The 23,811-nt window shown below is 42.0% G+C and overlaps 2 protein-coding genes across 4 annotated transcripts; both read right to left on the reverse strand.

Annotated features, from left to right (window-relative positions):
• Positions 1 to 1,227: 1,227 nt before the first annotated feature.
• Positions 1,228 to 15,777, reverse strand: LOC133957156 (kinesin-like protein KIF3B). Of its 2 annotated transcripts, none has more exons than XM_062392612.1 (9): positions 15,520 to 15,777; positions 13,473 to 14,951; positions 13,180 to 13,281; positions 10,114 to 10,236; positions 9,605 to 9,723; positions 8,018 to 8,134; positions 6,706 to 6,811; positions 5,754 to 5,965; positions 1,228 to 4,886 (listed from the first exon to the last, which is right to left on the reverse strand). In XM_062392612.1, exons 2-9 carry the CDS (start codon positions 14,871 to 14,873, stop codon positions 4,781 to 4,783), a joined length of 2,286 nt encoding a protein of 761 aa, XP_062248596.1. In that variant the 5' UTR covers positions 14,874 to 14,951; positions 15,520 to 15,777; the 3' UTR covers positions 1,228 to 4,780. The 2 variants fall into 2 exon arrangements, with proteins under 2 accessions (XP_062248596.1, XP_062248597.1); XM_062392613.1 differs by having other exon boundaries at positions 13,473 to 14,954.
• A 244-nt stretch (positions 15,778 to 16,021) lies between these two features.
• Positions 16,022 to 23,465, reverse strand: pofut1 (protein O-fucosyltransferase 1). 2 transcript variants are annotated; one of them, XM_062392618.1, is made up of 7 exons: positions 21,940 to 23,465; positions 20,192 to 20,313; positions 19,001 to 19,183; positions 18,620 to 18,732; positions 18,271 to 18,463; positions 17,336 to 17,578; positions 16,022 to 17,079 (listed from the first exon to the last, which is right to left on the reverse strand). In XM_062392618.1, exons 2-7 carry the CDS (start codon positions 20,258 to 20,260, stop codon positions 16,885 to 16,887), a joined length of 996 nt encoding a protein of 331 aa, XP_062248602.1. In that variant the 5' UTR covers positions 20,261 to 20,313; positions 21,940 to 23,465; the 3' UTR covers positions 16,022 to 16,884. The 2 variants fall into 2 exon arrangements, with proteins under 2 accessions (XP_062248602.1, XP_062248601.1); XM_062392617.1 differs by lacking the exon at positions 21,940 to 23,465 and adding an exon at positions 20,539 to 21,340.
• Between the last annotated feature and the right edge of the window lie 346 nt (positions 23,466 to 23,811).

Raw genomic sequence — 23,811 nt, forward strand, 5'->3', positions numbered from 1 at the left:
CAGCATTGCTATGGCTTACTTGTCGCTTAGATCTTGCAGGAGAGCAATCTTCACCACGGTATGTGGGCCGGATAAGAATATGGATTAAATAAGAGTGGCCCGATTTGGGCCAGTTATAGTTAAGGTGGTTCATTCTTGGTTTACATAGGGTTAGCGGTATTGCTAAGTCTTACTTGTGGCCCAGATCAGGCAAATGGAAGCGGGCAACTGTAGGGTCATCATTCAATCGGTATGTGGGCCAGATAAGGATAGAATATGAACAGTGGGCCAGATCTGGGCCAGATTATAAATGCACTTCAGCCCAGATTTGGGCAAATTCTACTTAATGTGGTTCCATCTTTGTTGACATGTGTTATTGCTATGGGTAACTTGTGTCCCAGAACTGGCAACAGGGAGCGGTCTGCCCAAGTGTTATCATTCCAGTCAGTACATGAGCTTGATGAGAGAATTTGGTTTGGTCCAAGAAGGGGAACAAGGACAGAGAGGGCTTCCACTGACCAAGAGTGGTCAGTTGGAGCAAGCCAGAGACCGGGAGATGTTGGTGGTCGTAGAGCAGCGACTTCAAGTCCCATCTTATATTGTCACTTCCACCTAAAGACCTGACCTGGTACTATGGTCCAATACCCTGCAGGTCTTCTTGACAATATCCTGGGATGTTGCTGTTAATAAAGCAAATGAGAGGAAAAAGCTGCAGTAGCCTATGCAGACCTGGCATTTCAGGCAGAGCAACGTGGTTAGAAGGTAATTGCTTACCCTGTGGAGGTTGGCTGCAGGGGTTTCATTGCAACATCCACAATCACGTTGCTCAGAGATCTGGTGATCTATGGACAGGCCCTGCGCCAAACCATAAGAGTAACATCACACACTGCAAAACACTGCAGCTGATGGCTCTGGATCAGGAGGAAAGATCCCAACTGGGCCCCAAGAAGCCAGGGACATACACCCAGGTCTGAGGGTGGGCCTCAGGTGGGCCTGTCTTAGAACAGGGTGTCTTGTGATTTAGAGGCCGAAACACCTGATGACCTTCAAACGTACAGGGATTTTCACCATGTTATAAAATCATATCTTTATTGGTGAAAAACCTTTTAGAAAAAATTGTGCAGAGGGAAGTTATAACATTATATGTTCAGCCTTACTGGTTTATCTGCAATGGAGATTTTTTAGTCTATGTTTTTCATAAAACGAAACAGAATTTGTATTATTATTGCTCATGTGTAGTTTTTACCAGTTTGAATCATTTATTTAACTTGAAAACCAAACCTAAATTAAAATAGTAAAAAATAAATAAGTTCACATCTTTTCAAAATTAAGGCTGTGTTATTCCGGTCAATGTGTAGAGTTTCTGAGGATGTTAAAGACATCTTCAACCCAGTCCACAGACTGTTGACATATCCAAATCCCCCCAAACTCGACACTGCACTTCCCTGGAGTTCAAAGCTGATTAGATGAAAGGTTCGTGAGATATGCGTTCTACAGACAGACGTTTGTGCAATAGGTAGATATTCAGGTGCTTTAATTACATAGAACATGAGGCTTGAGGTTTATTTTTAAATTTGATCACATATCCATCTTTTAAATATTCCAGCGACGGGACAAACTTCCATCTTATCATTGAATTTTCTTTAATAATTAAAAGAAACTAAACATGTAAAAAGACTTGAACAAACAAAGACAGAAGTGCACCAGTGGCTACAAAAGCCTCATCACTATCAAAGTTGGTCACTTAAATGTTAGTTATGCAGTTCGATCCAGTGATGTGGCGACAGCAGACACACACAAAGGTGTTCAGTTAAATTAAGATGTTCACATTCTCCTATTCAGATTCATGTGAGTGATGAATACACAACCATATGTATTATTCTCAAGCGTGCTAAAATCATGCGCAAGGTACACAACACTGCAGTGGTAGTTACAATAATGAGGTCTTATTTGAAAGATTATGTTTGTGTTAATGAAGATAAATGTTCAATCAATGTGTAAATACTCAGTAGTGTAATACTCAGTACATATATCTACAGGTGACTCACGCTTGTATCTGTGACAGACTTATCAACCAATACATTTAAATATGTACACACACGTACACACCCCAAAAGCCTGCGCCTTACTGTAGACAAAAACGGAAATAATATATGTATCAACAAAAATAAACAATTTAAAAGCTCAATATTTACAAATTTATTTTCAAGAAAATGAATAAAAAATTATATCTACATATGTATATAATAAAAAGGCATTATAATAAGTTAGACTTGATTTTTTTTCAGCTGCAAAAATGACTGAAGATTGCATTTCAACCAGTCTATATTCACTGTTACATATCTAACTACATAACATATTTCTGTATGTAGGCGTTTGGCCAAACAGCAGGAGAGCCTTTACTTTTCAACTTTTAACTGAGTTTCATAGTGACGCCTCTAAAACAATCCACTACACAAATCAAGTATTTGAGAGGATTTAATTTGCCAATTGACCCCGGCCTGTTGAAAAGTCACAGTGGGCAGTAAAAGCTAACTCAGTAGTAGGGTTTGGGTTGATGGACTATCCCATCATCCATTGACGATGGCTGACAGCCATGATTCCCCCCCGTTCCAGGCAAAGGCTATAATTTCAGTGTCTACTATAACGTAGAACAATTATTCCTATTCAAATGCTGTTAAAGTAATTCAGTGAAGTGATAACGTTGTCCGCTTACAGAGTTCATTTGGAGTCTTTTCATAAAGGTTCGGATTGTAAAAAAGTTTTGACCAGCTACACAAGTGCGCCCAACCATTTCCTCCAGGTTACCATACATTAAATTGACAAATTCTGTTGTTTTTGCCCAGTCTAAGTGTAGATATGTGTACCTGCCTATTATCGGCGCGAGAGAGAAAGACAGTGAGTGGTGTCAGGACGGGCTGAATTACTAAATGAGTGCGATCAGCTTTGAAGACGGGTTCTATGCATTTAAGAAAAGTTTCGGTCATATGTACTGATCAGTGTTGATGTGGTGGCGTCATTTTAGGAAATCTGAATTTACACTGAAGTGGGTCAGAGACGTCAGCTGAGTCTGCGATTTAAATTATTTGTTAAAACGTGGCACCACCACAATACTGTGAAGATATCAACACTTTGCTGGGTTTTTAGTGTTCCGTTAGACCAACACAGAAGTAGACTAGTGGCAGAACCATTGGACTATGGGCAACAGTTACGGACATCGGACTGGAAGGTCGTTGGTTCGACTCCTCACGGTGACAATACAACATACCTGCCAGGACAACACCTGGCTCTGTTCCAAAGTCCAAAGAGCACTCTCCCTACCCCCACTGTCTAAGTGCCCCTGAGCAAGGCACCTTACTCCCCCAACATCTTCTCCCCGGGCTGTGAATGGCTGCCCACTGCCCTGTGTGTCCTGTGATGTGTCCACCAGATGGGACAAAAGCAGAAGACAAATTTCCCTAATCTGCATGTTGTGTGATTGTTCATGTGTTTGGGATCAATAAATGTATCTTATAGCATGACATCCCTCTTCTACCTTCTCTTCCTGTGGCCCTCAGCCTTAAACCTAGGGCCAGTTGATTGCTGTGCCCACATGCTCTGCCTCTCCATATGTTTTACCTACAGTCTGACTGGAACGTCCGGACTGTGCTGGAAATAATTCCCATATGTCAAAATGAATGAGCGAACAAAGTAACAATGACAGAGAAGAACGTGTGTGTATGTGTGTGCGGCCTTAAAATGAAGGAGCAGAGCTGAAGGGCACAGGTTAAGGCATCGTGGAACCCTGATGAACCTGAGCCACAGCCTTATTGGAAAAGTGTTCCGTGACTCAGGGTGTGCTTAGCCTTCATCTCCTGCTGGGATGTCTGGTGGCCTACTGCAGTGCCGCTAATCCCAGTACGTTTGTGTGAATGTGAGCAGCTCTCTCCCACCGCTCCTGCCTTCCATCTGATGTGCCCCAGTAAGAACAGCCTTTACTCTTTACAGCAACTGGTGACAGGCCAAGTCTGTAATGTGTTCGACTTTCTGGCCTTAACATTTACAATCAAACACAGCTCAAGAAACAGTCCCTATGTTTTGGGAAATACCCTCACTTGTTTCTCTAGTGTCTGTACAGAGTATGAAGCCACAGCCAGTAGGTGATTAGTTCAACCTGGCATTAAGACTTCCTGGAGCGTCATTGTCACCATGAGGTTGCCAGGCCCCTAGGGAAGGCAGCCAAAACAAGCTGATTACTTCAGGCTTCAATAGACACGAGAGTGGTGCTGATTTTCTCATCTGGCAAGAAAGTATATTTCCCAAAATGTGGAACTACTTCCTTAAAGACACAGAACGCCAACCACCTGCACCTTAAAACCATCAGAATAAGACAGTGCAGTTTAACAGAAGGTTCAATAATCAGTGTGTGACAGAAAGACACACAGACATACAAATGTTCAGCAAACATAAACACACCCCTTCATTTTTTTTCTTATACATTAAGAACACTGTAAGTGTGAAATTTAAGACATTCATAGCAGCTAATAGCAGTGTGGAGTGATGTGAGGCTTCAGGCGTTGTATTGGCTCACACTCTGGATGAGTTGGTTTAAATCTCCAAAGGAAAAAGCTCATGACAACAGTTAATAGTGGTGTGGCTACAGTTAAAACCTAAAAAGCAGCATTAGTATTAAAGTTTTCTGTAACGTTTACAGCCTCCCAGATTCTGTAGTAAAAAGCAAGAGACTAAAACCAAACCCATTCTCTCAAAGTTGAGAGGTGCATGAGAGAGGTTGTGGTAGTGACAGTAGTGGCAGAAGCGGTCACTTGGGCACCAGGCCGCGGCATTGTGGGTAAAGAGGAGATCCTGGACTGGAGGGGCTGAAAGGAGACGTTGGGGTGCCCGACATCTTACCAGTTCTGGGTCGACTGAGGGACAGAAAGCAAAAACAGAGAGGTGAACAGATTGTGGTTGTTGAGGAACTCTTAACACCACTATATACTATATCTGTGTATATATAACATTACATCTGTACACCATTGGGAGAGTAGGGCCTGATCGTTCCACACATACTCCCTTCTCTCTCCAACTAGTACCAAAGGTCAGGTTATAGATAAGGGACCAACCAACATTACATTGTAGTGTCTACGTTTAGTGAAAATCTAACTCAGGTGCTCCAGACAGAGAGGCACCAACGACAACTCATTTGCTTATTTCACCAGTGGCAAGACATAAGAACACAATGTGAAGACACCTGTATCCTGTATCGTGTTGGCATCTGATAATGGTGGCGGACCACGATCGAGGTGGCAGCTGATGGTAGACCCTGATAGCGGCAGTGGACAATGACTGTGGGCTATAGTGGCATCCGATCGTGATTGTGGATCCTGACCATGGACTCTGATCAAAACAAGACTGCTCGATATACAATATTTCTCCTCAGATACTCGACCATTACTGATAATAATCCATCAATTCATTGACCTTCCATTATGCTACAAAGTGTTTGCTCTAATCAATGCTGCAAATAACCTTATATTTCTGATGTTCTCCATTACACGTGGCATCTATTGCACTTCTGTCCGTCCTGGGAGAGGGATCCCTCACATGTGGCTCTCTCTGAGGTTTCTATGTTCATTTTACCCTGTTAAAAAGTTTTTTTTTTAGTAATTTTCCATACTATTGTTGTGGGTTGAGGACAGAGGATGTCACACCTTGTCAAAGCCCTATGAGACAAATAATGATTTGTGAATATGGGCTATAAAAATAAAATTGGATTCATTGAATTAACTCACCCAGATTTTGTTTTTTTTAGGCTGGAGATGGCACTGGCTGGTGGGGTTGGTCCTGAAGTGCTGTAAAAGCCAAAGGCATCTACCTGGATCTCATCTTCATCCCTGAGAGCGTCCCTCAGAGCTGCTGCCACAGTTGGGGCGATTTCCGGCTCCTGATAGTCTATAGTGGTCCGTGTTGGAAGGTCCATGTCCAGTATCTGGATGTTTTCAGCCTGGGGGCAGAGAAGCACACTCATCTGAGAAAAACAAATCGAAGGTACATTTTCAATGAAGTAGGGATGCACATGCACAGGTAGCAGGTTTGTACATCCACAAACGTCGCTTTCAACAGATTCTGAGTGACAGGTACACAGATAAAGGGCTCGGTCAAACATCTGTATCTAACGCAATTATCGTGGGTCAAAGTTCACCAAAGTGCAATTTGATGTATAGATAATTTGGAAGTGAAAGGGAGATGAAGGTGCAACAAATCATACATTCATGTGTGTGTGATCAGGGCCTAAAGAGCAAAAGACAAGTTGTGAGCTCCGAGAGAGAGAACTGCAACGCATGCCTCTTGTGCATAACTAGAGATGTGACTATGAGCCCTGACTGTACGCACGGACGATGACAACTTTATAGACGAGGGTGTAAGCACTTCAAGCAGCTAAACTGCTTCAGAGACGAGACTAACATCTTGTGATGTTGCTTCATAGTAGAGCTGTGCTGCGCTCTTTTATTTTTATAAACTCATCACTTAGATTAAATTTACACCTAACTATGCTGTTAAAGCTGCATTCAGTGTGAGGTTTGTATTGATTGTCTGCGCATGTAGGTTCAGCCCTTGTGGTGTAACCAGTGAAACATCTGATGAGGATGAAGAATGTACAGTCACTGTGTCTGTAGGTTTTTTATGCGTAGAGATATTGAATATGTTCATCATTGAAACAGGTGAAGAGAAGGTGCTGCTTACTTTGTATCTCGTGTCAGGCTTCATCATCATGGCCACGCGAGCGTGGTGACAGATAGGCCTCCTGTAGCCCACTGCAGACAGAGGCCTGGTCATCATCTGATGTTCACTGAAGCAGAAATTGAAGCATCATGGAAAAAAAATTGGTATCTTACATGAAGTTAATTAGGGCTTTGCAGGATGATGATATATCGTTGAACGATCAAATTCACCGTTTGTGTGATGATCTGAACAAAGAACACAGTTTCTGCTGCATTTCTAAGATGAAGAGGGCTGAAAGTGACTGTATTCTGTTCTTATCATTAAGTGTAAACAGGAAGTAATTTATTGGTTTAAAAAGCGGAATTAACATTAATACCACCTGTCGCCATGGAAATGCTTAGATGGGGGGTTCAGGATGGTTAGTGTGTTTGCATGGTTGTGCCTCAATCTGTACAGACCTTCTCCAAATGATTCAGGATACCCGTAAGGACGTAATGCAAGGTACAGATGGTTGCTCTGTACTGCTCCACATCTCTAGGTTGTTAGGAGTTGGCGAGATCTGACCATACGACTGAGAGTGTTGCTATTACTCTTGGCTTCCTTAATGACTTGGCAGATCACTGATGTATCCTCAAGAAAACCCAAGAGTACCCTGGGGCTTGTTGGTGAAGATAAGATTTCAATGATGGACCAGAATATGTATCCCTTCAACATCTAGCAGGAAGATCTCCTTAAACTGTTTCAGCCTTGATGACTTCAATTCTTTAGGATCAAAACAACCCTCAGCCAGTGTGCCTGAAACACAACTTACACCGTGATCTTGAGCTTTATTGTTGCCTCTCCTTTAAGGGTGTTATCTAGGATGACATTCAGATCTTCTTCCAGTTGGGTAGATTCAGCCGTGGTTTCTGATCAAAGTTTTCCGGGCTTTCAGATAAACCCCTCTTTCTTGTACTCTGAGCAGGTTAAGCATTGATGTCTAGGACACTGCTGGTTTTCATCTTGGTCCTGTTTGTCCGCTGACTGACAAGCAGAACTAAGAAACTCTTTGGCTGATACAAAGTGCTTTGCCTTGCTGTTATTGCTCTTTGCACTTCAACTGGCCTTTACGAATTTTCACAACACATTTGTTCTTGAATACATCTTCACAGATGTTGTATTATATTTTGGATTCACTATCTTGTCTTGCCACATTTAACCTTGTAGTCCTTAGACTGTTGTCTGGGTCTTTGGATGTGTGATTTATCCCAAATGGCATGATTACACACATAAAGCGCTTCTACCCAGATGAAGAATTTACGTAAAAACATCCTAGGAATATTGTGTAACTTACTCCTCTATACGTGTAATGGGCTGCATTTTCCAGTGCTCATCCTCTTCATCAATGTAAGCTCTGCTGACTATTTTGTTCTTCTCCTCAAGGGGAATGAAGTTCTCAATGATCTGATGTCTGAAAGATAAAAGACAAGCAATTAGCAGGAGGCAGTACGAGGCAGTGAATGACAGAAAGACACAAACACTCAGATGTGGGTCATTTATGACACCAGGAGCTCTGTTTATTTGAGGATGTTGATTAGAAATTATACAATTAGTTTAACCGCATATTAATTAATAAAATCAGTGACATACACTACCGTTCAAAAGTTTGGGGTCACTTAGAAATTTCCTTATTTTTCAAAGAAAAGCACAGTTTTTTTTAATGAAGATAACATTAAATTAATCAGAAATTGCCTCTATACATTTTTAATGTGGTAAATTACTATTCTAGGTGTAAATTTCTGGTTTTTAATGAAATATCTACATAGGTGTATAGAGGCTTATTTCCAGCAACTATCACTCCAGTGTTCTAATGGTACATTGTGTTTGCTAATCGCCTTAAAAGACTAATGGATGATTAGAAAACCCTTGTGCAATTATGTGAGCACAGCTGAAAACTGTTTAGCTGGTGAGAGAAGCTATAAAACTGACCTTCCTTTGAGCTAGTTGAGTATCTGGAGCATCATATTCATGGGTTCCATTATACTCTCAAAATGGCCAGAAAATGAGAACTTTCATGTGAAACTCGCCAGTCTATTCTTGTTCTTAGAAATGAAAGCTATTCCATTCGAGAAATTGCGAGTGCCTGACGCCATCTGTCAAGCATGGTGGAGGTAATGTGATGGTCTCAAGCTGCTTTGGTGAAGTTAAAGTGGGAGATTTGTAGAAGGTAAAAGGGATTTTAAATAAGGAAGGCTATAACTCCATTTTGCAACGCCACGCCATACCCTGTGGACAGCGCTTGATTGGATCCAATTTCCTCCAACAACAGGATAATGACCCAACTCACACCTCCAAATTATCCAAGAACTATTTAGGGAAGAAGCAGGCAGCTGGTATGCAGTGGCCAGCGCAATCACCAGATCTCTACCCCATTGAGCTGTTGTGGGAGCAGCTTGACCCTATGGTACACAAGAAGTGCCCATCAAGCCAATCCAACTTGTGGGAGGGGCTACAGGAAGCGTGGGGTGAAATTTCTACAGATTACCTCGACAAATGAACAGCTAAAATGCTAAAGGTCTGCAATGCTGTGATTACTGCAAATGGAGCATTCTTTGACGAAATCAAGGTTTGAAGAACAAAATTAATATTTCAAATAAAAATCATTATTTCTAACATTGTCAATGTCTTGACTATATTTTCTATTCATTTTGCAAACCATTTGATAAATAAAAGTGTGAGTTTTCATGGAAAACACGAAATTGTCTGGGTGACCCCAAACTTTTGAACGGTATTTTAAAGGAAAATCTGGTTGAATAGAACTAGGTCCTAAGTATGCAACCGCACAACTTTATTACTGTGTGTTCTGTCCTGGAGCAGGACAGATTGTGTTCATCATGGATATAATGCTGATGGCCAACACTATGATATGCAAGCTCCTTACTTGAGTTTGAGGTCCCTGGTGAGCTCATTCTGGGTCTGTTCAAGCTCCTGACGCTCTCTGATGTGTGCCTCCTGGATGTCGTGGATTTCTGCCTTCACTGCCTGCAGCTTGGCAAACAGCTGAAGCACAAAGGAGGAAAGAAACCAAGTATATTTTCAGTCTTAGAACTTGGCTGAAACAGTGACTGTCATGAGTAATGAAATATTTCTAAATCGATCAACTAAGGCATTTCTGTTTTCTTACCAGATGTAAGTACCACCTACTTACTTGCAAGGGTTTTTATTTCCAGACAGAAATTCTCTAAGGCAAAGGATATCAGATTTGAAAATTCAACAGGAATGCTGACCTAAGCATCTACAAATAATGAATATTTACACTATGAGTGAATTTGTCCAAGTCTGAATAAATTCGTTGATTACAGTGGCCAGGACTGGAGATGCATCCTGAAAACAAGTGAACGGACAGGAACGACAGACATTTAGTCAACCAGTCAAGGTTGGTGCTGATACCTTTTTCAGCTTCTTGGTTTTGATGTCGACCTCCTGCTGCAAAGAAGTATAGGTCTCCTTCAGCTCCAGAGTCTCCTCCTCATGACTCTCCATCTCCTGCTGCATCTCTCGCTCGCAGCGTTTCTGCAAACACACATTTTCACTTTAGACCACTGTGCTCTGTGTGTGACCAGGCTAGACAGAGGTCCCTGACTTAAATGGAGCCTGTTACGTTGTTCTCAATTTTATAGTCAAGTAAGAGATAGATATTTTTTGGTCCCAGACTTTTGTAATGTTGTTGACAAACTACAGACCCCACCACAGCACAGAGACAGCCCTCAACAAAATCACCAATCACCTCCTCATCACTGTGACTCCGGCCACATCAGTATCTTCATCCTCCTTGAACTCTCTGCGGCGCCCATACCATCCTCCACAACCGCCTATCCAAATACATCGGCCTCACTGGAACAGCTCTCACCTGGTTCCACTCTTACCGCTCCAACAGGAAACAGTTCATCACCATGAAAGGTTCTAGCTCCACTCCAGCCCCAGTCAACCAAGGTGTTCCGCAAGGTTCAGTGCTGGGCCCCCCTCTTTTCACCATCTACATGCTCCACCTTGGTTGTATCATCCGTCAACGTGCCTTAATTACAACTCTTTCTTCATCAAAACCCAGCTCTACATAAGCACTCATCCAATCCGCTCAGCTCCCCCCCCCCCCCAGTCACGAGTCATTTGCCTGCACGACATAAAAAACTGGACGTCATCCAACTGCCGAAACTAAACAGTAATAGGACAGAGCTCATAGTTGCGGCCTCTGTAAATGCTCCACCCTGCTGCTAAATTCTATCCTGTTCTGTAGTTATATTATTACTTTGCCTTTTCTCTACTGTTTTGCCCTCACAAACATATGTAAAGCGCCCTTGGATCCCGTGAAAGGAGCTATATAAATATAAGCTGTTATTATTATTAATATAGTATTACACAAAGGATCTAAGACCAGGTGTACGGATTGCTAGATTAATGCAGTTGGAAAAATGACACTTAATTAAGGTTTTGTTAAATCATAAAATAAAAACTACATTCACTAAATCAACAAACGTATTATGACCTCCACTTGTTGCTCTTCCCACTAGTGTCATTATAAACCCCAAAAATATCCCTACAGGAAACAGTTCATCACCATGAAAGGTTCTAGCTCCACTCCAGCCCCAGTCAACCAAGGTGTTCCGCAAGGTTCAGTGCTGGGCCCCCCTTTTTTCACCATCTACATGATCCACCTTGGTTGTGGACTATAGGTGTGAGCGTGAATGGTTGTTTGCGTCTGTGAGCTGAGTGATGCACTGTTGATCTGTCCATAGTATGCCCCATCTCTATCCCAATGTCAGCTGGGATTGACTGCAGGCCTACAACTATTCTGTAAAGCCAAGTTCAGACGACATGACATTCAAAGTGGTCGGCTCGCGTACAGTTCAAACTCCACAACTGTTTATCTGGTTCCCAAACTACATTTGATAAAAATAAGAAATTAAGAGTTATAGTGATGATGCCCCAGTTCTTTTCTGCAGCAGGCGCTCACAGACCGACACATTAAGCTGGAGAAGGTGACGTTTCAGTGAACATCCCTGTTGTATAAAATGGTGTGGTTGTTTCTTCTTATCTGTTTTTACTTGTTTGTTCAGGAAGTTTTTTTTTCTAATCTTAAAAACAAAACAGTTGAATATACATGGCTAGTCGATGTGTGCATCTTCACTACCCCTCATGATTCAATAACGATGCATAATGATGCATTTCAAAATCAGTCAGACAAATATGAACTCTGTTTTTATTATGAAAGCGCTTTAAAAAGTAGTACAGGCTGTTACTGTTGTGACAATTGTGCTGCAAGATAAAATAAGGTTTTCAATTCAAAAATCAGTATACAACAGTAAGTCTATTAGAGGGGTCAATGATCTCCACACTGATTTGACATTCATTCAGTTTAAACTTGTGTGCACCTAATGCTTAAAAAATACCCCCCCCCCCCCACAGTTATTAATCATTCCCGTCACTTTAACCCTTTTGTCCTGACTGTGCACTTCACGTACCGTCTTGTGTTGTTTAGAAGGTTTAAACATGTGCCTTATAAAGTCAAGAGCAAATCAAACAAACACAAAGTAAACATCAAGTACTGTTCTTGTCCTAATAACTTTTGATCAGTGATGGTGTTTAATGTTTAAGTGTAAAGTGAGCGCAGGTAAGAATCGAGAAATTTCCACAACTCTAACGGCTACTGACTAAATATATTTCTTATAAATGGGCTGTTGAACCAAATCAAACAGTAAACTTCTATCTAAAATTAAAAAAGAACAAGCCTGTATAGTTTATTAACAGGAATGGGTTTCACTTCTGGGATTTTCTCTTCCTATAAGTCTGGTCCGAAGAGAAGAGTTGCTATTCTCATATAGAGTATATTACAGTTTTTAAAAGTTTATGAAATTGGAAATAGATGGGGAATTGGGTTACTCTGTTGAATGTATCTGCCGCCAAGAGAGTGACAGAAAATACCATGGTAGCAGAAAAAGATGGTCTATTGGTTTGTGGTGATTTAAATATACACTTGCAGCCAAAATTAGACTTCTTTAGTGGAAAAACTAATGGCACCAAGTTTTTATACAAGATATAAAAGTATGTTAGTATATATATTTATATATAGAGAAAACTCTTTCCAACCTATTATTCCGCCCCTACTCTCTATATGAGAATAGACTATTTCTGAACATTTGAAAAAGATACACAAAATAAATATGTGTGGGATTGGCACAATAGATTTTAGAAAGCCCAGAGACTCAGACTAGACTTCGGCATGCTAGGAATCTAGTCTGAGTCTCTGAGGCGTTGGCAACTCATATGAGGTTTTGAAGAGATCACACACAACAATTTGAGCAAGATCTGAGGCCTAATTTTGCAACTTCTGAATCTCGTAGAGGACTGGAGAATCGGGGTCAAAATCGTGCGTGTGAACTAGACTTAACCTGTCATCATATTGTTGTTGACTGGAGACCGTCAAACAGTTTACCACTACTTTTCAGATGTTTGACATACCTGTTCAGCGATTTCATGCCTCCTCTGCTGCAGCATTTTCTGTTGCTCGTTGGTGTGATCCACTATGTTCTTCCCCCCAACCAGAAGCTTACTCTCCATCGCCTGGATGAGGAAGAATAAATTGATGATAACACTTCAGATCACACAGGATATAAAAAGGCAATTCCATCTCACTAGCAGAAAAACATAAAACATACAGATTCATTGGCCTGTGTGTACATTTTAAACAAATCTATGCAACAGTAACATTCTATCTGGACAGATACATACCCTGTCTAGAAAAGTCTGCCTACCTTAACTTTAGCTGTAAGCATCTCTCCAGCCTCCCTCTCCCTCCTCAAGTCTTCCATTTTATTCTCCTTCTTCTTGAGCAGCCGAACTTTCTCCTCAGCAACCAGACTGTGATCCTCCATGATGGCCTTCCTCTCTCTCTCCAGCTTCTCCTGCTGCTCCCCCCAGTAATCTCCTTTGTCATCTCCATCTTCATCATCATCCTCTGTCTCTCCTTCCAGATCCTCACCATCGCTCCCTTCCCCAGCTCTCCTCCTTTGCTTCCTCTTCTTTTTTTCCCCTAAGCGCTTCTGCAGCTGCTCTTTCAGCCTGGCGATCTCCTCCTGAAACTCCCTCAGTAATGCATCCTTGGGGTCCTCATTGATGCGTGGTTTATTCTTGATGTTCTTTGCCCTGTTGGAGTAGCGCAGTGTTGTCAAGGTCTCCTCCATGTTGTAGGATGCCGGCCCAATGTTGGCAACCATGACGGTGCAGGCATTGCCCCCCAGGGAGTCCTGCAGCAGACGGGTGAGTTTTGAGTCTCGGTAGGGGATGTGGCTGCTCCTGCCATCCACCAGAGCTGATATGACGTTCCCCAGAGCAGAGAGTGACAGGTTGATCTTTGTGGCTTCTTTAAGCCTCTCCCCCTGAGCGCCAGTCTTGGACTGCCTTTCGCTGCCGGCTAAATCTACTAAGTTCAGTTTGCCAACTCTGATATGGTTCTCCCCGTCCACGCCCAACTCACTGCACTCAACGGTGATGACAAAAATGGCGTGAGATCGGGAGCTGTGTTCATTCATGTTCGTAGAACCCACAGAACGATTCTGGTTGCCCACGTTCATGACATGCTCGATCTCTCGCACACTCTTGGTGACAAATGACGACAGGTCTTTGACATAAACGCCCGTGTCCGGCCTCTCCCTCAGCTCAAGGCGATGGGCTTGGTTCTTGGATAGCAAGTCTTTGATCTCCTCCTGGTAAATTTCCAGATATGAAGCTCTCACCAGGTACTGCTGATTCTGGGATCGTGAGATGTGTGTGAAGATGTGCTCAAAGGAGTTAGGGATCACCCCTCTCTTCTCTGGATCATTTCTCACCCCCTCCATTGTGTACGTTTTCCCTGTACCCGTCTGCCCATAGGCAAAGATGGTCCCATTGAAGCCAAGAAGAACTGAATCCACCAGTGGCCTGAAGGTTTCATCGTACAGATCTATTTGTTTGGAGTTCCAGTCGTAGACTGAATCAAAAGTGAAGACTTTAGGAGTTTCGCTGGCTGAAGCTTCTCTGGGGTTCCTGACCACAATCTGGCCCAGTTTCACATCCACAGAGACAACCCTTTCAAATTTGTTTGCCTGTTCTTTTTCATTCATTGGGCGACATCGGACCACCACCTTCACTGTCTCAGGACCCTTGCTCTTGGACATGGTGAGGATCTGCAGCTCACACGTCTTCCAAGTGCAGTGTCAGGAACAGTTGGCCTGTAGAAATGCCCTCATCAGAATCTGCTGGTGAAGACACATGCAATGCTTAGTACCAACCTTCATGACAACCCCGATAAAACACACGTTTACATACAAACTGGAAAACCGGCTCAAATGCATCAACACTAAACTATGAATAGACTTTAGCCCTGACATCTCTCCTGATGCTAACACCTGTGTTGCAGGTCAACACGTCCATGGTTTGAAACTCTATGAGACTGAGCATAGCATTAGAGCTGGTGAGGTTAATCTTAGTCATTAAACAGGAATTAGCTCCATGTCCTGGGTGAACGCCTCCACCCTAATTTAGCTCAAGTTAGCTGGTTAACCTGCAGCTCCAAGCTGCCATGTAAACGACTCTATGGTGGAGCTTCAGGTTGTGAAGTGGCCGCCTCTATGGGGACTCCACCAGCCGGAACATGTCGATAACCGACGCGTTTTACAGAACGTGTCCAGCTGTTGCTAGCAAGGCAGCGTGTCAGCTAACCGACGTGAGCTAATGCCAACGACAACCCACAACGAGACCACAAGACCGGCCTAGCAACGGCAAACACAGCGGTAACCTCCGCTACAAGTCTGCTAGCATTACCTTGCTAACGCTGGTGGCGAGGACCAACATGGGTTCAGGACATCACCCGACAAAAATTAAAAACTCGTTGGACTCGTGAAACAAAAGCGAAACAAACACAACTTCACACCACAGACACACAAAGTTCGTATAGCGTTCAGAGGAGAAGAATGTGAGCTAATCCATGACTCCCAGTCACCGCTACTCATCATTCTGTGCTGGGCTGGGTTGCCAGGTTCAGCCTCAACATCCCCCAATATTGACAAGTTGGAAAAGCATTAAACCAAGTAAATATTACCGTGTCTATATATATGTATACAAATTTAGTATATGTAACATTAATCTTCTTTTCATATTAATGCATGCATATAAACTCACATACATGACTTATCTTTTACAATTTCTGAGTATTTCTGACTTATCTGGCAACCCAGCATCTCCAAGGTTGTCCCACACAGCTGAGTATATCAGCTGATTCAACTACTCACTGCAACAATTCCAGTGAAGACCAGACTGCCCCTGCTTTCAACATTAGTGTTCATACTTTATTGCTGAAAAACATTATAGAAAAAACTTCAACATCATTGCATTCAAATTGAGGAAGACAATTGGCTTGCAGCACATTACTATTTACATTTAATTAAATTCATCAAGCGCAATTAAACTCTTTTGTCTTTCTAAAATGTTTGTTTCACATGCACTGAATAACAACACTGTTACTGTCACATTCAACCACCTCATCAGTTTTTGGTCGACGATTACACTTGTGGAAAGACTGTCTCCTTTCCCCTCCCCATAATTGTATGAACAGGAGGATCAGTTACTGTTCTCTCCTTGGAAAGGAGCAAGAGGGAAAGAACAGAGCAAGCTGCAAAGAGAAGGAGGGACACAAAAGTAATGGGGAGAAAAAGAAGGAAGACCGCCAAAGAGATAGAGGTAGATCATGATCGCTGACAAGGCAATTAGTCTTTTCCAGAGTACACTGAGATCATCAGATTTCCTGCTCATGTCTGTACTGTAGAAAATGTTTGCAGCAGCAGAATGCAGTTATACCAAAGGAAATGTAAAGGAAACGGCCAAAACTTTAGAGGGAACATTCAGATACTTGATTTTCAAGCAGAGAACAGACAGCAAATTGCATTTTCAAACTTTTGGCAGCAGCAACATTTTACAAACATGAATACTACCCACCTGCTACACCCTGGCCCTTCTTTCTCACAGATTAAAACCCATCCTAAAATGGAACCTATCCATGACCCTGTTTCTCATCTTGCTTCACTCATTTAGAACTGTCATACATTTTCTCTGCTTTTCACATGTTGTCCTGCCTCCTTGTGACAGTCATCCATCAACAGCGCCATGAGGGAAACTGTTTAACAGTCATACTCATAGCTCAACTTTAGGATTTGGTATCCCAGGCTTGTCCATGCCAAAAAAGGAGGACGGGAGGCCATGCACATCCCGCTCCCTCTTTACGAACGCAGAGAAGGAGGAGACGCAGTTGCCGATGAAGTGGTCAGCTCGGCCTAGGATGTACAGGTCCAACTGGGCTGAGTCTGGTTGTAGAGTCACTACTTTAACCTGTGGTAGCCACAATGAAACACAGTGTAAGAGTATTTATCAGTCCTAAAAAATGTTGATGATCACAAGAATGACGTGCACTATTCTGATACTTTGTCAAATGTGACAAAACCTGTTTTATGACTTGTCACTACAGAGACAATAAAAAAACGTGTCAGTCGCACTTTCATTTAACATGCAAGAAACTAGAGTCCAATTTAAAGCTGGAATTCTTTTTACATACTTGTGAGTGCATGACCAAGGCTTTAATACCAACCTTGCCCTTGAAGATCTTGTCAATTTCTTTACTGTGGGATTCTGAGTCGGTGGCAATGTAGACAGAAATGGCAGAGGTCTTCTTCACCCACAGCTTCACAGCCCTGCGAATCTCCGCCAGGTCAGGCAGGCACATGGGCATGGTGAGAGGCAACGCTCTCTGGCGGTTGTAGCCGACACACTGAGGAGAGGCCATGAAGTGAGGCCCTGCATCTCCACTCTCCAGCATTTTGCATGCGTTTTGCTGTAACGGCGGATGAGAGGAAAATATTTAGATCTAACTACTCGCTGATGAAGGGGGGGAGAGAACCAATTAGAAATGCATTGCACAATCCCGCAGCCTGTGATGGTGCAAAAGTCGCTCAACGTCTATTCTGGTTTTGAATAGTGACTGTGATGTTATTTGTCTTACTAGCACAGTGCACGTTGTAAACCTGCGTGTTGGGAATAGGCTGTTCTCTTGTCCTTTGTTAAGGCTCCCGAGCCACTTCAGAATTATTCCTTGTCATTACTGAGTCCTCCTAGGGAGTTACAGTGTTGGAAAACCAGTAAGTGTTGTAGGTTATAATTTTGTCCTAACAATAAGAAAAACATAGAAGAATATCACCAGTCATGTACTTTTTAAGATCTACTTTTTACTCAGTAATGAATATTTAATACCAAACACCTCCAAAACGTAAATTAAATTTTCAATCATTAACTGATATGAGCAATCAAAACATTCCTTACATATATCAATGATATAAATTGATGTAATTTTATAATATGCGGGCATATGAGCCTGACAAGTATAAAGCTGATTATTTATTATCCTTTGTCTGATACTAATGTGATTGAAAGTACGAGTGTGTGCATACTGCATAATGACAACATGAAGAGAGAAAACAAGCCATGTTTGTGTAAGCCTGAGTTCATACATCATATGGCTCATCTCACCCAGTCGATGCCAATCCTCAGGTGAATGCCAACATATGGCCGGGTCAGCCAGGTGGCGATGAGCTCCTCTCCCTCCTTCACCATCTTGTCCGACCACACTACATACCCCTGAAGGGCAACATGCTCCTCCACCACTGGGAACTGGGCCGGAGCCCCGGGCAGCGCCAGGACAGGATGTTCAGAGGGAGGGAACCTGTAACAGCGGGATAAGCATGAAGAGAGGAAACTGAAAACCTATGGAAACCTCAGAAGTCCCAGCTGTCAATCAGGCATTATATTCTAAACTACAAACATAAGAAGGTGTCTCATTTATCTTCAGTCCAGTGGGGCTGCTCAAACATTTACTCACCTTTTCATCCACTGAGGTTGGTGGTAGGCACTAAAAGAAATACCCCCAAACAGGACAGACTTGTCAAAGTCCACACCAACGTAGTCCCAGAATGGACCAAATGGGTTCCCATCCTATAAATGAATCAGACCCATCTGTACAGTTCAGAGCAATGACACAGTGACACATGCTTCATATTCATGTGGTTTATACATTTTAATTGATTAAAACAACGGTTGTATGGCCACCAGGAGGCAGCATTTCACCCTCAGCCTTGCACTTCATTACCCTCAACGTTATTCACTATTTCAAATCTTTCAGGAGCGAGAAATGGTAAATTGTCATCAGATAATAGTTAGTCCACATTTATGAACCAAATAGCCTGTCATGTGTGACTCTCACCTTCATAGGGCAGGATTTCTTGTCTGCACTCCGCTGTGCAGCAGTCTCAAAGCAGTAGGCGTTCCTCTGTCCTAAGGGCCAGTGTTTAGGGGCCAGCTTCTCCATGAAATCCTCCATACTGATCACACGATGGTAGGCATACAAGGCCTCTAACTGGAAAAACTCACTGTAGGGAACATGGACCTGAATACAAAAGAAAAGAATGGAATAAAACATTACTACCCAAAGCTGGTGATTTCAACTTTTTAAACTGTCAAGACATCTGATGAAAAAAATAAACCAACAATATGTTAGTGTGTCTCTTATATATTGCAGCCTGAGGAACTCGCCTCATTTCTTCTTCTGAAGATGTTAATCATAAATGATGGGCCACAAATATGTTTTCATGATTAAGAAAGGATCAGTAATCTGCTTTGGAAGCTTTATATATAATCAAAGGCTGAACTCAGATAAGTTTGACCAGTTCAAAGGCCTTGTTACATTGGAACACTGACAGGACAACTGTGCTGTCGCTGTTATGACAGATTATAAATGTCTCCTGAAGACACTGATAACTTAAATGATTCAAGTATCAGAACACATTCTTACATGCAACAGGACGTTACTCCAGCAGAACTTAACATATTTAATAATTACATTAATTCATGATATCTGTTGTATGACAATCTTTTCCATTATTTTTTGTTTTGCATTTTTCAGACCCCACCATTAAAATCTAGGTACGTTGAGAATAACTCATTCATACTGTAAACATATGTTCAATGAAGTGTTCATTCTGCTTAGGTAATATTTTGTATTTGTTTAAGCACAAGATATTGAGTTGTTACTTTGCACAAAATGTGTATCTTGTTGGCATAAGATCTGTCTACTGACTTCAGATGCTCACAGCCACGGTGACGGACGGAAGTTTTATTTTCAACTTGGAATGTCAAGTAATGGAATTCTTGTTGCTCTTATACGGAGACACTAGATAGAAATCAGCAGGAATACTTTGCTACACATTAAATTGTTCCCACAAGGTTAATAATTACCTTGTGGGAACAGGATACCTACTGTGTGGTTATTACAAGGACTTAAGGGACTCTATTGTATTTTTATATTTATGTATTTCTTAGCTGTCTAATTGGTTTCCTGTGATTTATGTATTCTCACTTGTGTGACTGCACCGCGTTGCTCACTGACTGCACTTACATTGGTGTAAGGGGGCGTGTGGTGGCGGTACACTATCCAGGGAGGGACGGCCAGGGTTCGGTTCAACATCTTAGAAAAGGCCAGTGTTCCCAGGAAGTGGTCCACCTGGTTCCCGAAGCGACCTGAACAACAGCAGAGGTCACTTCACCCGCCTCACGGACAACTTGTAACACAACACTGCTCCAGCTCATCACATGGAAACACCCGTTTAATGTTTTGCACTTGCAGCACCACAGCAGCTTGCAATGTTCCGCGGACTCGAAGGCCTCGTAAACCACCACTGAACTTTTACACTCGCTAGCTCCTGCAAAACAAACGTTGAGTGTGATCTACGCGGAGTGAGTTACCCATGCATGGGCAGTACAGCACGTAGCCGTTCACATCCCACTGCAGCTCCTCGGCTAACGTCCGACAAGTGTGGAGAAGAAGGGATGAAACCAAACATGACAGAGTGAGCGCAAGGGACACTTGTTGTTTAACCGCCATTGTGTTTCATGTCATGGTCCCAGCATGCACTGGCTGCTGCCGCCGCCTTCTTCTTCTGTGTTTATTGGCGGTTAGCAAACGTTCTCTTATTTAGCATTACCGCCGCCGTCCGGACTGGAGTGTGGAGCAGAAGATTGGCATCAAACTACATTTAAGTAAACTAAAGTTCAATTATTTTGCTTTTCGCTTAATTAGTTAATTAGAAGAGGATGTAAATTCCTTTCCAAATGTCTTTCCAAACAAATTATATGTATTCCCTTCTTTATTTACAATATATATTACACTCTATCAATACATTAGTGACAGTTTCATTCACAGTTTAATTTCATTTTTTTGATTTAATCCTCTATGACCAGTTCTCAGACGGGTAATGATTCTGTCTCCTCTGCTCCTCTCACCAGTGCTCTTGCCATGTTTTGTGACTGTTAATAATAGTTTCTATTTGTGCTTTGCTTAATGCTACCTGTATGTCGATTGTGGAATGACTGTTTTGCTAATATGTCTGCCTTTTCATTGCCTTCCATTCCCACGTGAGCAGGAACCCAAAGGAAGGAGGTTTTACTCCCTCTCCGTTGTAGTTTGAGGAGCACATGAAACGGACAATATACTGTCTGCATGAGGATTTGAGATAATACTCGCATTTGCTGACATGCCGTCGGATGTAATGATAATCTCATTGGTCTAGCCACTTTCCTCCGCCCACTGAAAACAGAATAACCCTGCCGCCTCCTCTTCTTCTTCTTTAACTTTATAAAAGAATGTAAATCTGCCTACACTGCCATCTACTGTACTGCAGGTGTGAGGCACGACTCTCTTGCAGCCCACATTTTATTTAGGATGATTTCTTGTTTTGAGGTTTTTTTTGTTTGGTCACAACCATCCAGTAATCCAGTATTTAAAGACATATTGGTTTGCTTCACATTGACAAAATAAATACTTTAATAGTTGATTTAAAAGCCTTTTTCTGTAAGATGACATTCAACACCTTGCACAGTTGGTGCAAATCTGAGATGTTGGAAAATCAGTGGGACTGGAACTAACACTAATTGAAAGGTTATATATACAAGATTGTAATCAATTATGTAGCAGAAATTGTGCTGCAAGGTTGTGTGCATGTCCTTAATAGGTTTTATTTACATACATTAAGTGACCAAAGGGTCTCACATGAAGGCTGGATGACACCAACCTGGATGGAAGTGACAGATCCATTTGATCCGTCTGTTCAGCAGCTATAGCTATTTTTTGTACGTAAGGTTATTCACCTAATGCTTCTGGTTGGGTGCTTACAGGCTTCTTTCCCTAGGCTTCACACCATCCACTGACTGCAGCAGCACGTTGCTGAGAATATGAAGGGAGAGACGAGATATCAAGGAGGGGAGGTTGAGATGCTGCGACATCTATATATACATATATCTACCCTTTATAAAAAGTCTGATTCAGGTTCTGAAAATAACCTTGCTTTCTGGGACAAACCTTCTCACTTTAAACCAGTGTATGCACCAAAGATAACATGAATGCAGAAATCTTTGGATTCACAAAAAAATTTAAAAAAATTTACAGTACATAATCAAAAATATAAGTGTAATAATTCTACAATTTAGGGATACTTACTAAACATTGCAGCTCAACTTTCTAGAATAATAAACATATGACACAGTGTGATCACTAGAAAGACACTGCTAACTACTACAGACCACGTATTTGTGTGCAACAGTGTGAGGTGAGATATTGTATCAGGGTGGATAAAGTGTGAAACGTTTTATTCCAAACTGAGACATGAACCACTGTGACAACTTGAATAAAGAGGATGTGAGAATATTATATGTTATTTCATTTTCTGCAGCCAGGCAGAAGAAAAACAACCTTTACCTGAAAGCTAAGTATAAATTTAAGTACTGATTTGACTCCTCAAAGACTTGCGGGTCAGTGGCACCCAAACATTGGTTGGAACAAACAATAGAATCCATTGCTACAGCAACAACATAAACTTGAAATGTTGAGCTACCCCAGTAGTTAAAAAAGTTAATGGGTGCCAGCACTACATATTTAAAGTTTGAAAGTCAATCACAACTTAACAGCAAATGAAACACTAATCACAACATATCACTTGCTTGTTCCCCTATGATCTTTCCAGACAAACAAAGCGGTCACTCAAAGTTCACAAAAAAAAAAAATGCCTTTCTGCCTTGCCTCTGATTCCCTGGTGGAAGTCAGATGGAGCCAATCAGAGCAACGTCCAATGATAAAGACTCAGGCAAAATGAGGAGCGGCGTTCACAGAGCTCGATCATTATACAGCTTCTTCACGAGATGTTCACATGTGTGCTCAACATGCCTAGACCCAATGAGCTGGGTTGGCATGACAACATGTGGTCTCAAACCTTTGTTACTTTCATTTAGCTGTGTGGACTCACTGCCAGCCTGAATCAACCGGTTAGATATGTCACAGTGAATAGTTCATCACCGAGGAATCCACAATTGACACAAAAGGAAAAGGAGGTGGCAGCACAAGGGGAAATTAAATTAGAAAAACAAATTAAAAAAAAGGGTTTTAGTGTCTCCAATTCGAAAGTGATAATAGATTATTATCATTATTGTGATCTAATAAACAGTAAAACACCCCAAAACCATGAACAACACCTGATAAAGTTTGTGGACAACTCAATGTCTTTTCTTTTTGTTTGGGAACTTTTCTACCCTGGGCTTTACTTTGAAAGATACTTAATCCCTCCATATCCTCCAGCTCAGCCAACCCAGTCTAACATATTCTCTCTTTGTACTCAATCACTCTCCTTTTTCTTTTCTCTGATGCTCGGCAGCTGGCGGCTCTTTCCTTCTTTTCCTGTGTCGCTCGCTGCGTCCGCTCCTCCCCCATCCCTTGAACACACACTGTTTTTCATTGTTAGAGATGACAGCAACGATAACAATGCGAAGAACCACAACTCACAGCCGAAGTATGAGGCAGAGACAGATGGGGCGAGAGACAGAGAGAGAGACTTCCTTCAGGTGAAAAAACAGACGACTTTAGTCACAGCAACAAAATGAAAGCAAATTCACACCTTATACTTTATCAAATATCTCCCTATTGTCTTTAGATTTTTCTGGAGTCACATCCGGCAAAGCTATTAAATCATA

Source organism: Platichthys flesus, chromosome 7 (assembly GCF_949316205.1).
Source record: "Platichthys flesus chromosome 7, fPlaFle2.1, whole genome shotgun sequence".
Lineage (NCBI taxonomy): Eukaryota > Metazoa > Chordata > Actinopteri > Pleuronectiformes > Pleuronectidae > Platichthys > Platichthys flesus.

What these genes read in the sequence shown, in the direction of transcription:
- LOC133957156 (XM_062392612.1), bottom strand. Translation starts at nt 14,873, where the DNA reads ATGTCCAAGAGCAAGGGTCCTGAGACAGTGAAGGTGGTGGTCCGATGT. An exon ending in GGCATGAAATCGCTGAACAG is followed by an intron (nt 10,237 to 13,179) that starts GTATGTCAAACA and finishes GTGTGTTTGCAG; the next exon opens with AAACGCTGCGAGCGAGAGAT. An exon ending in AGCCTGACACGAGATACAAA is followed by an intron (nt 5,966 to 6,705) that starts GTAAGCAGCACC and finishes CTCTGCCCCCAG; the next exon opens with GCTGAAAACATCCAGATACT.
- pofut1 (XM_062392617.1), bottom strand. Translation starts at nt 20,677, where the DNA reads ATGGCGGTTAAACAACAAGTGTCCCTTGCGCTCACTCTGTCATGTTTG. An exon ending in AGAAATCCTGCCCTATGAAG is followed by an intron (nt 18,733 to 19,000) that starts GTGAGAGTCACA and finishes ATTCATTTATAG; the next exon opens with GATGGGAACCCATTTGGTCC. An exon ending in CAACCTCAGTGGATGAAAAG is followed by an intron (nt 18,464 to 18,619) that starts GTGAGTAAATGT and finishes CCGCTGTTACAG; the next exon opens with GTTCCCTCCCTCTGAACATC.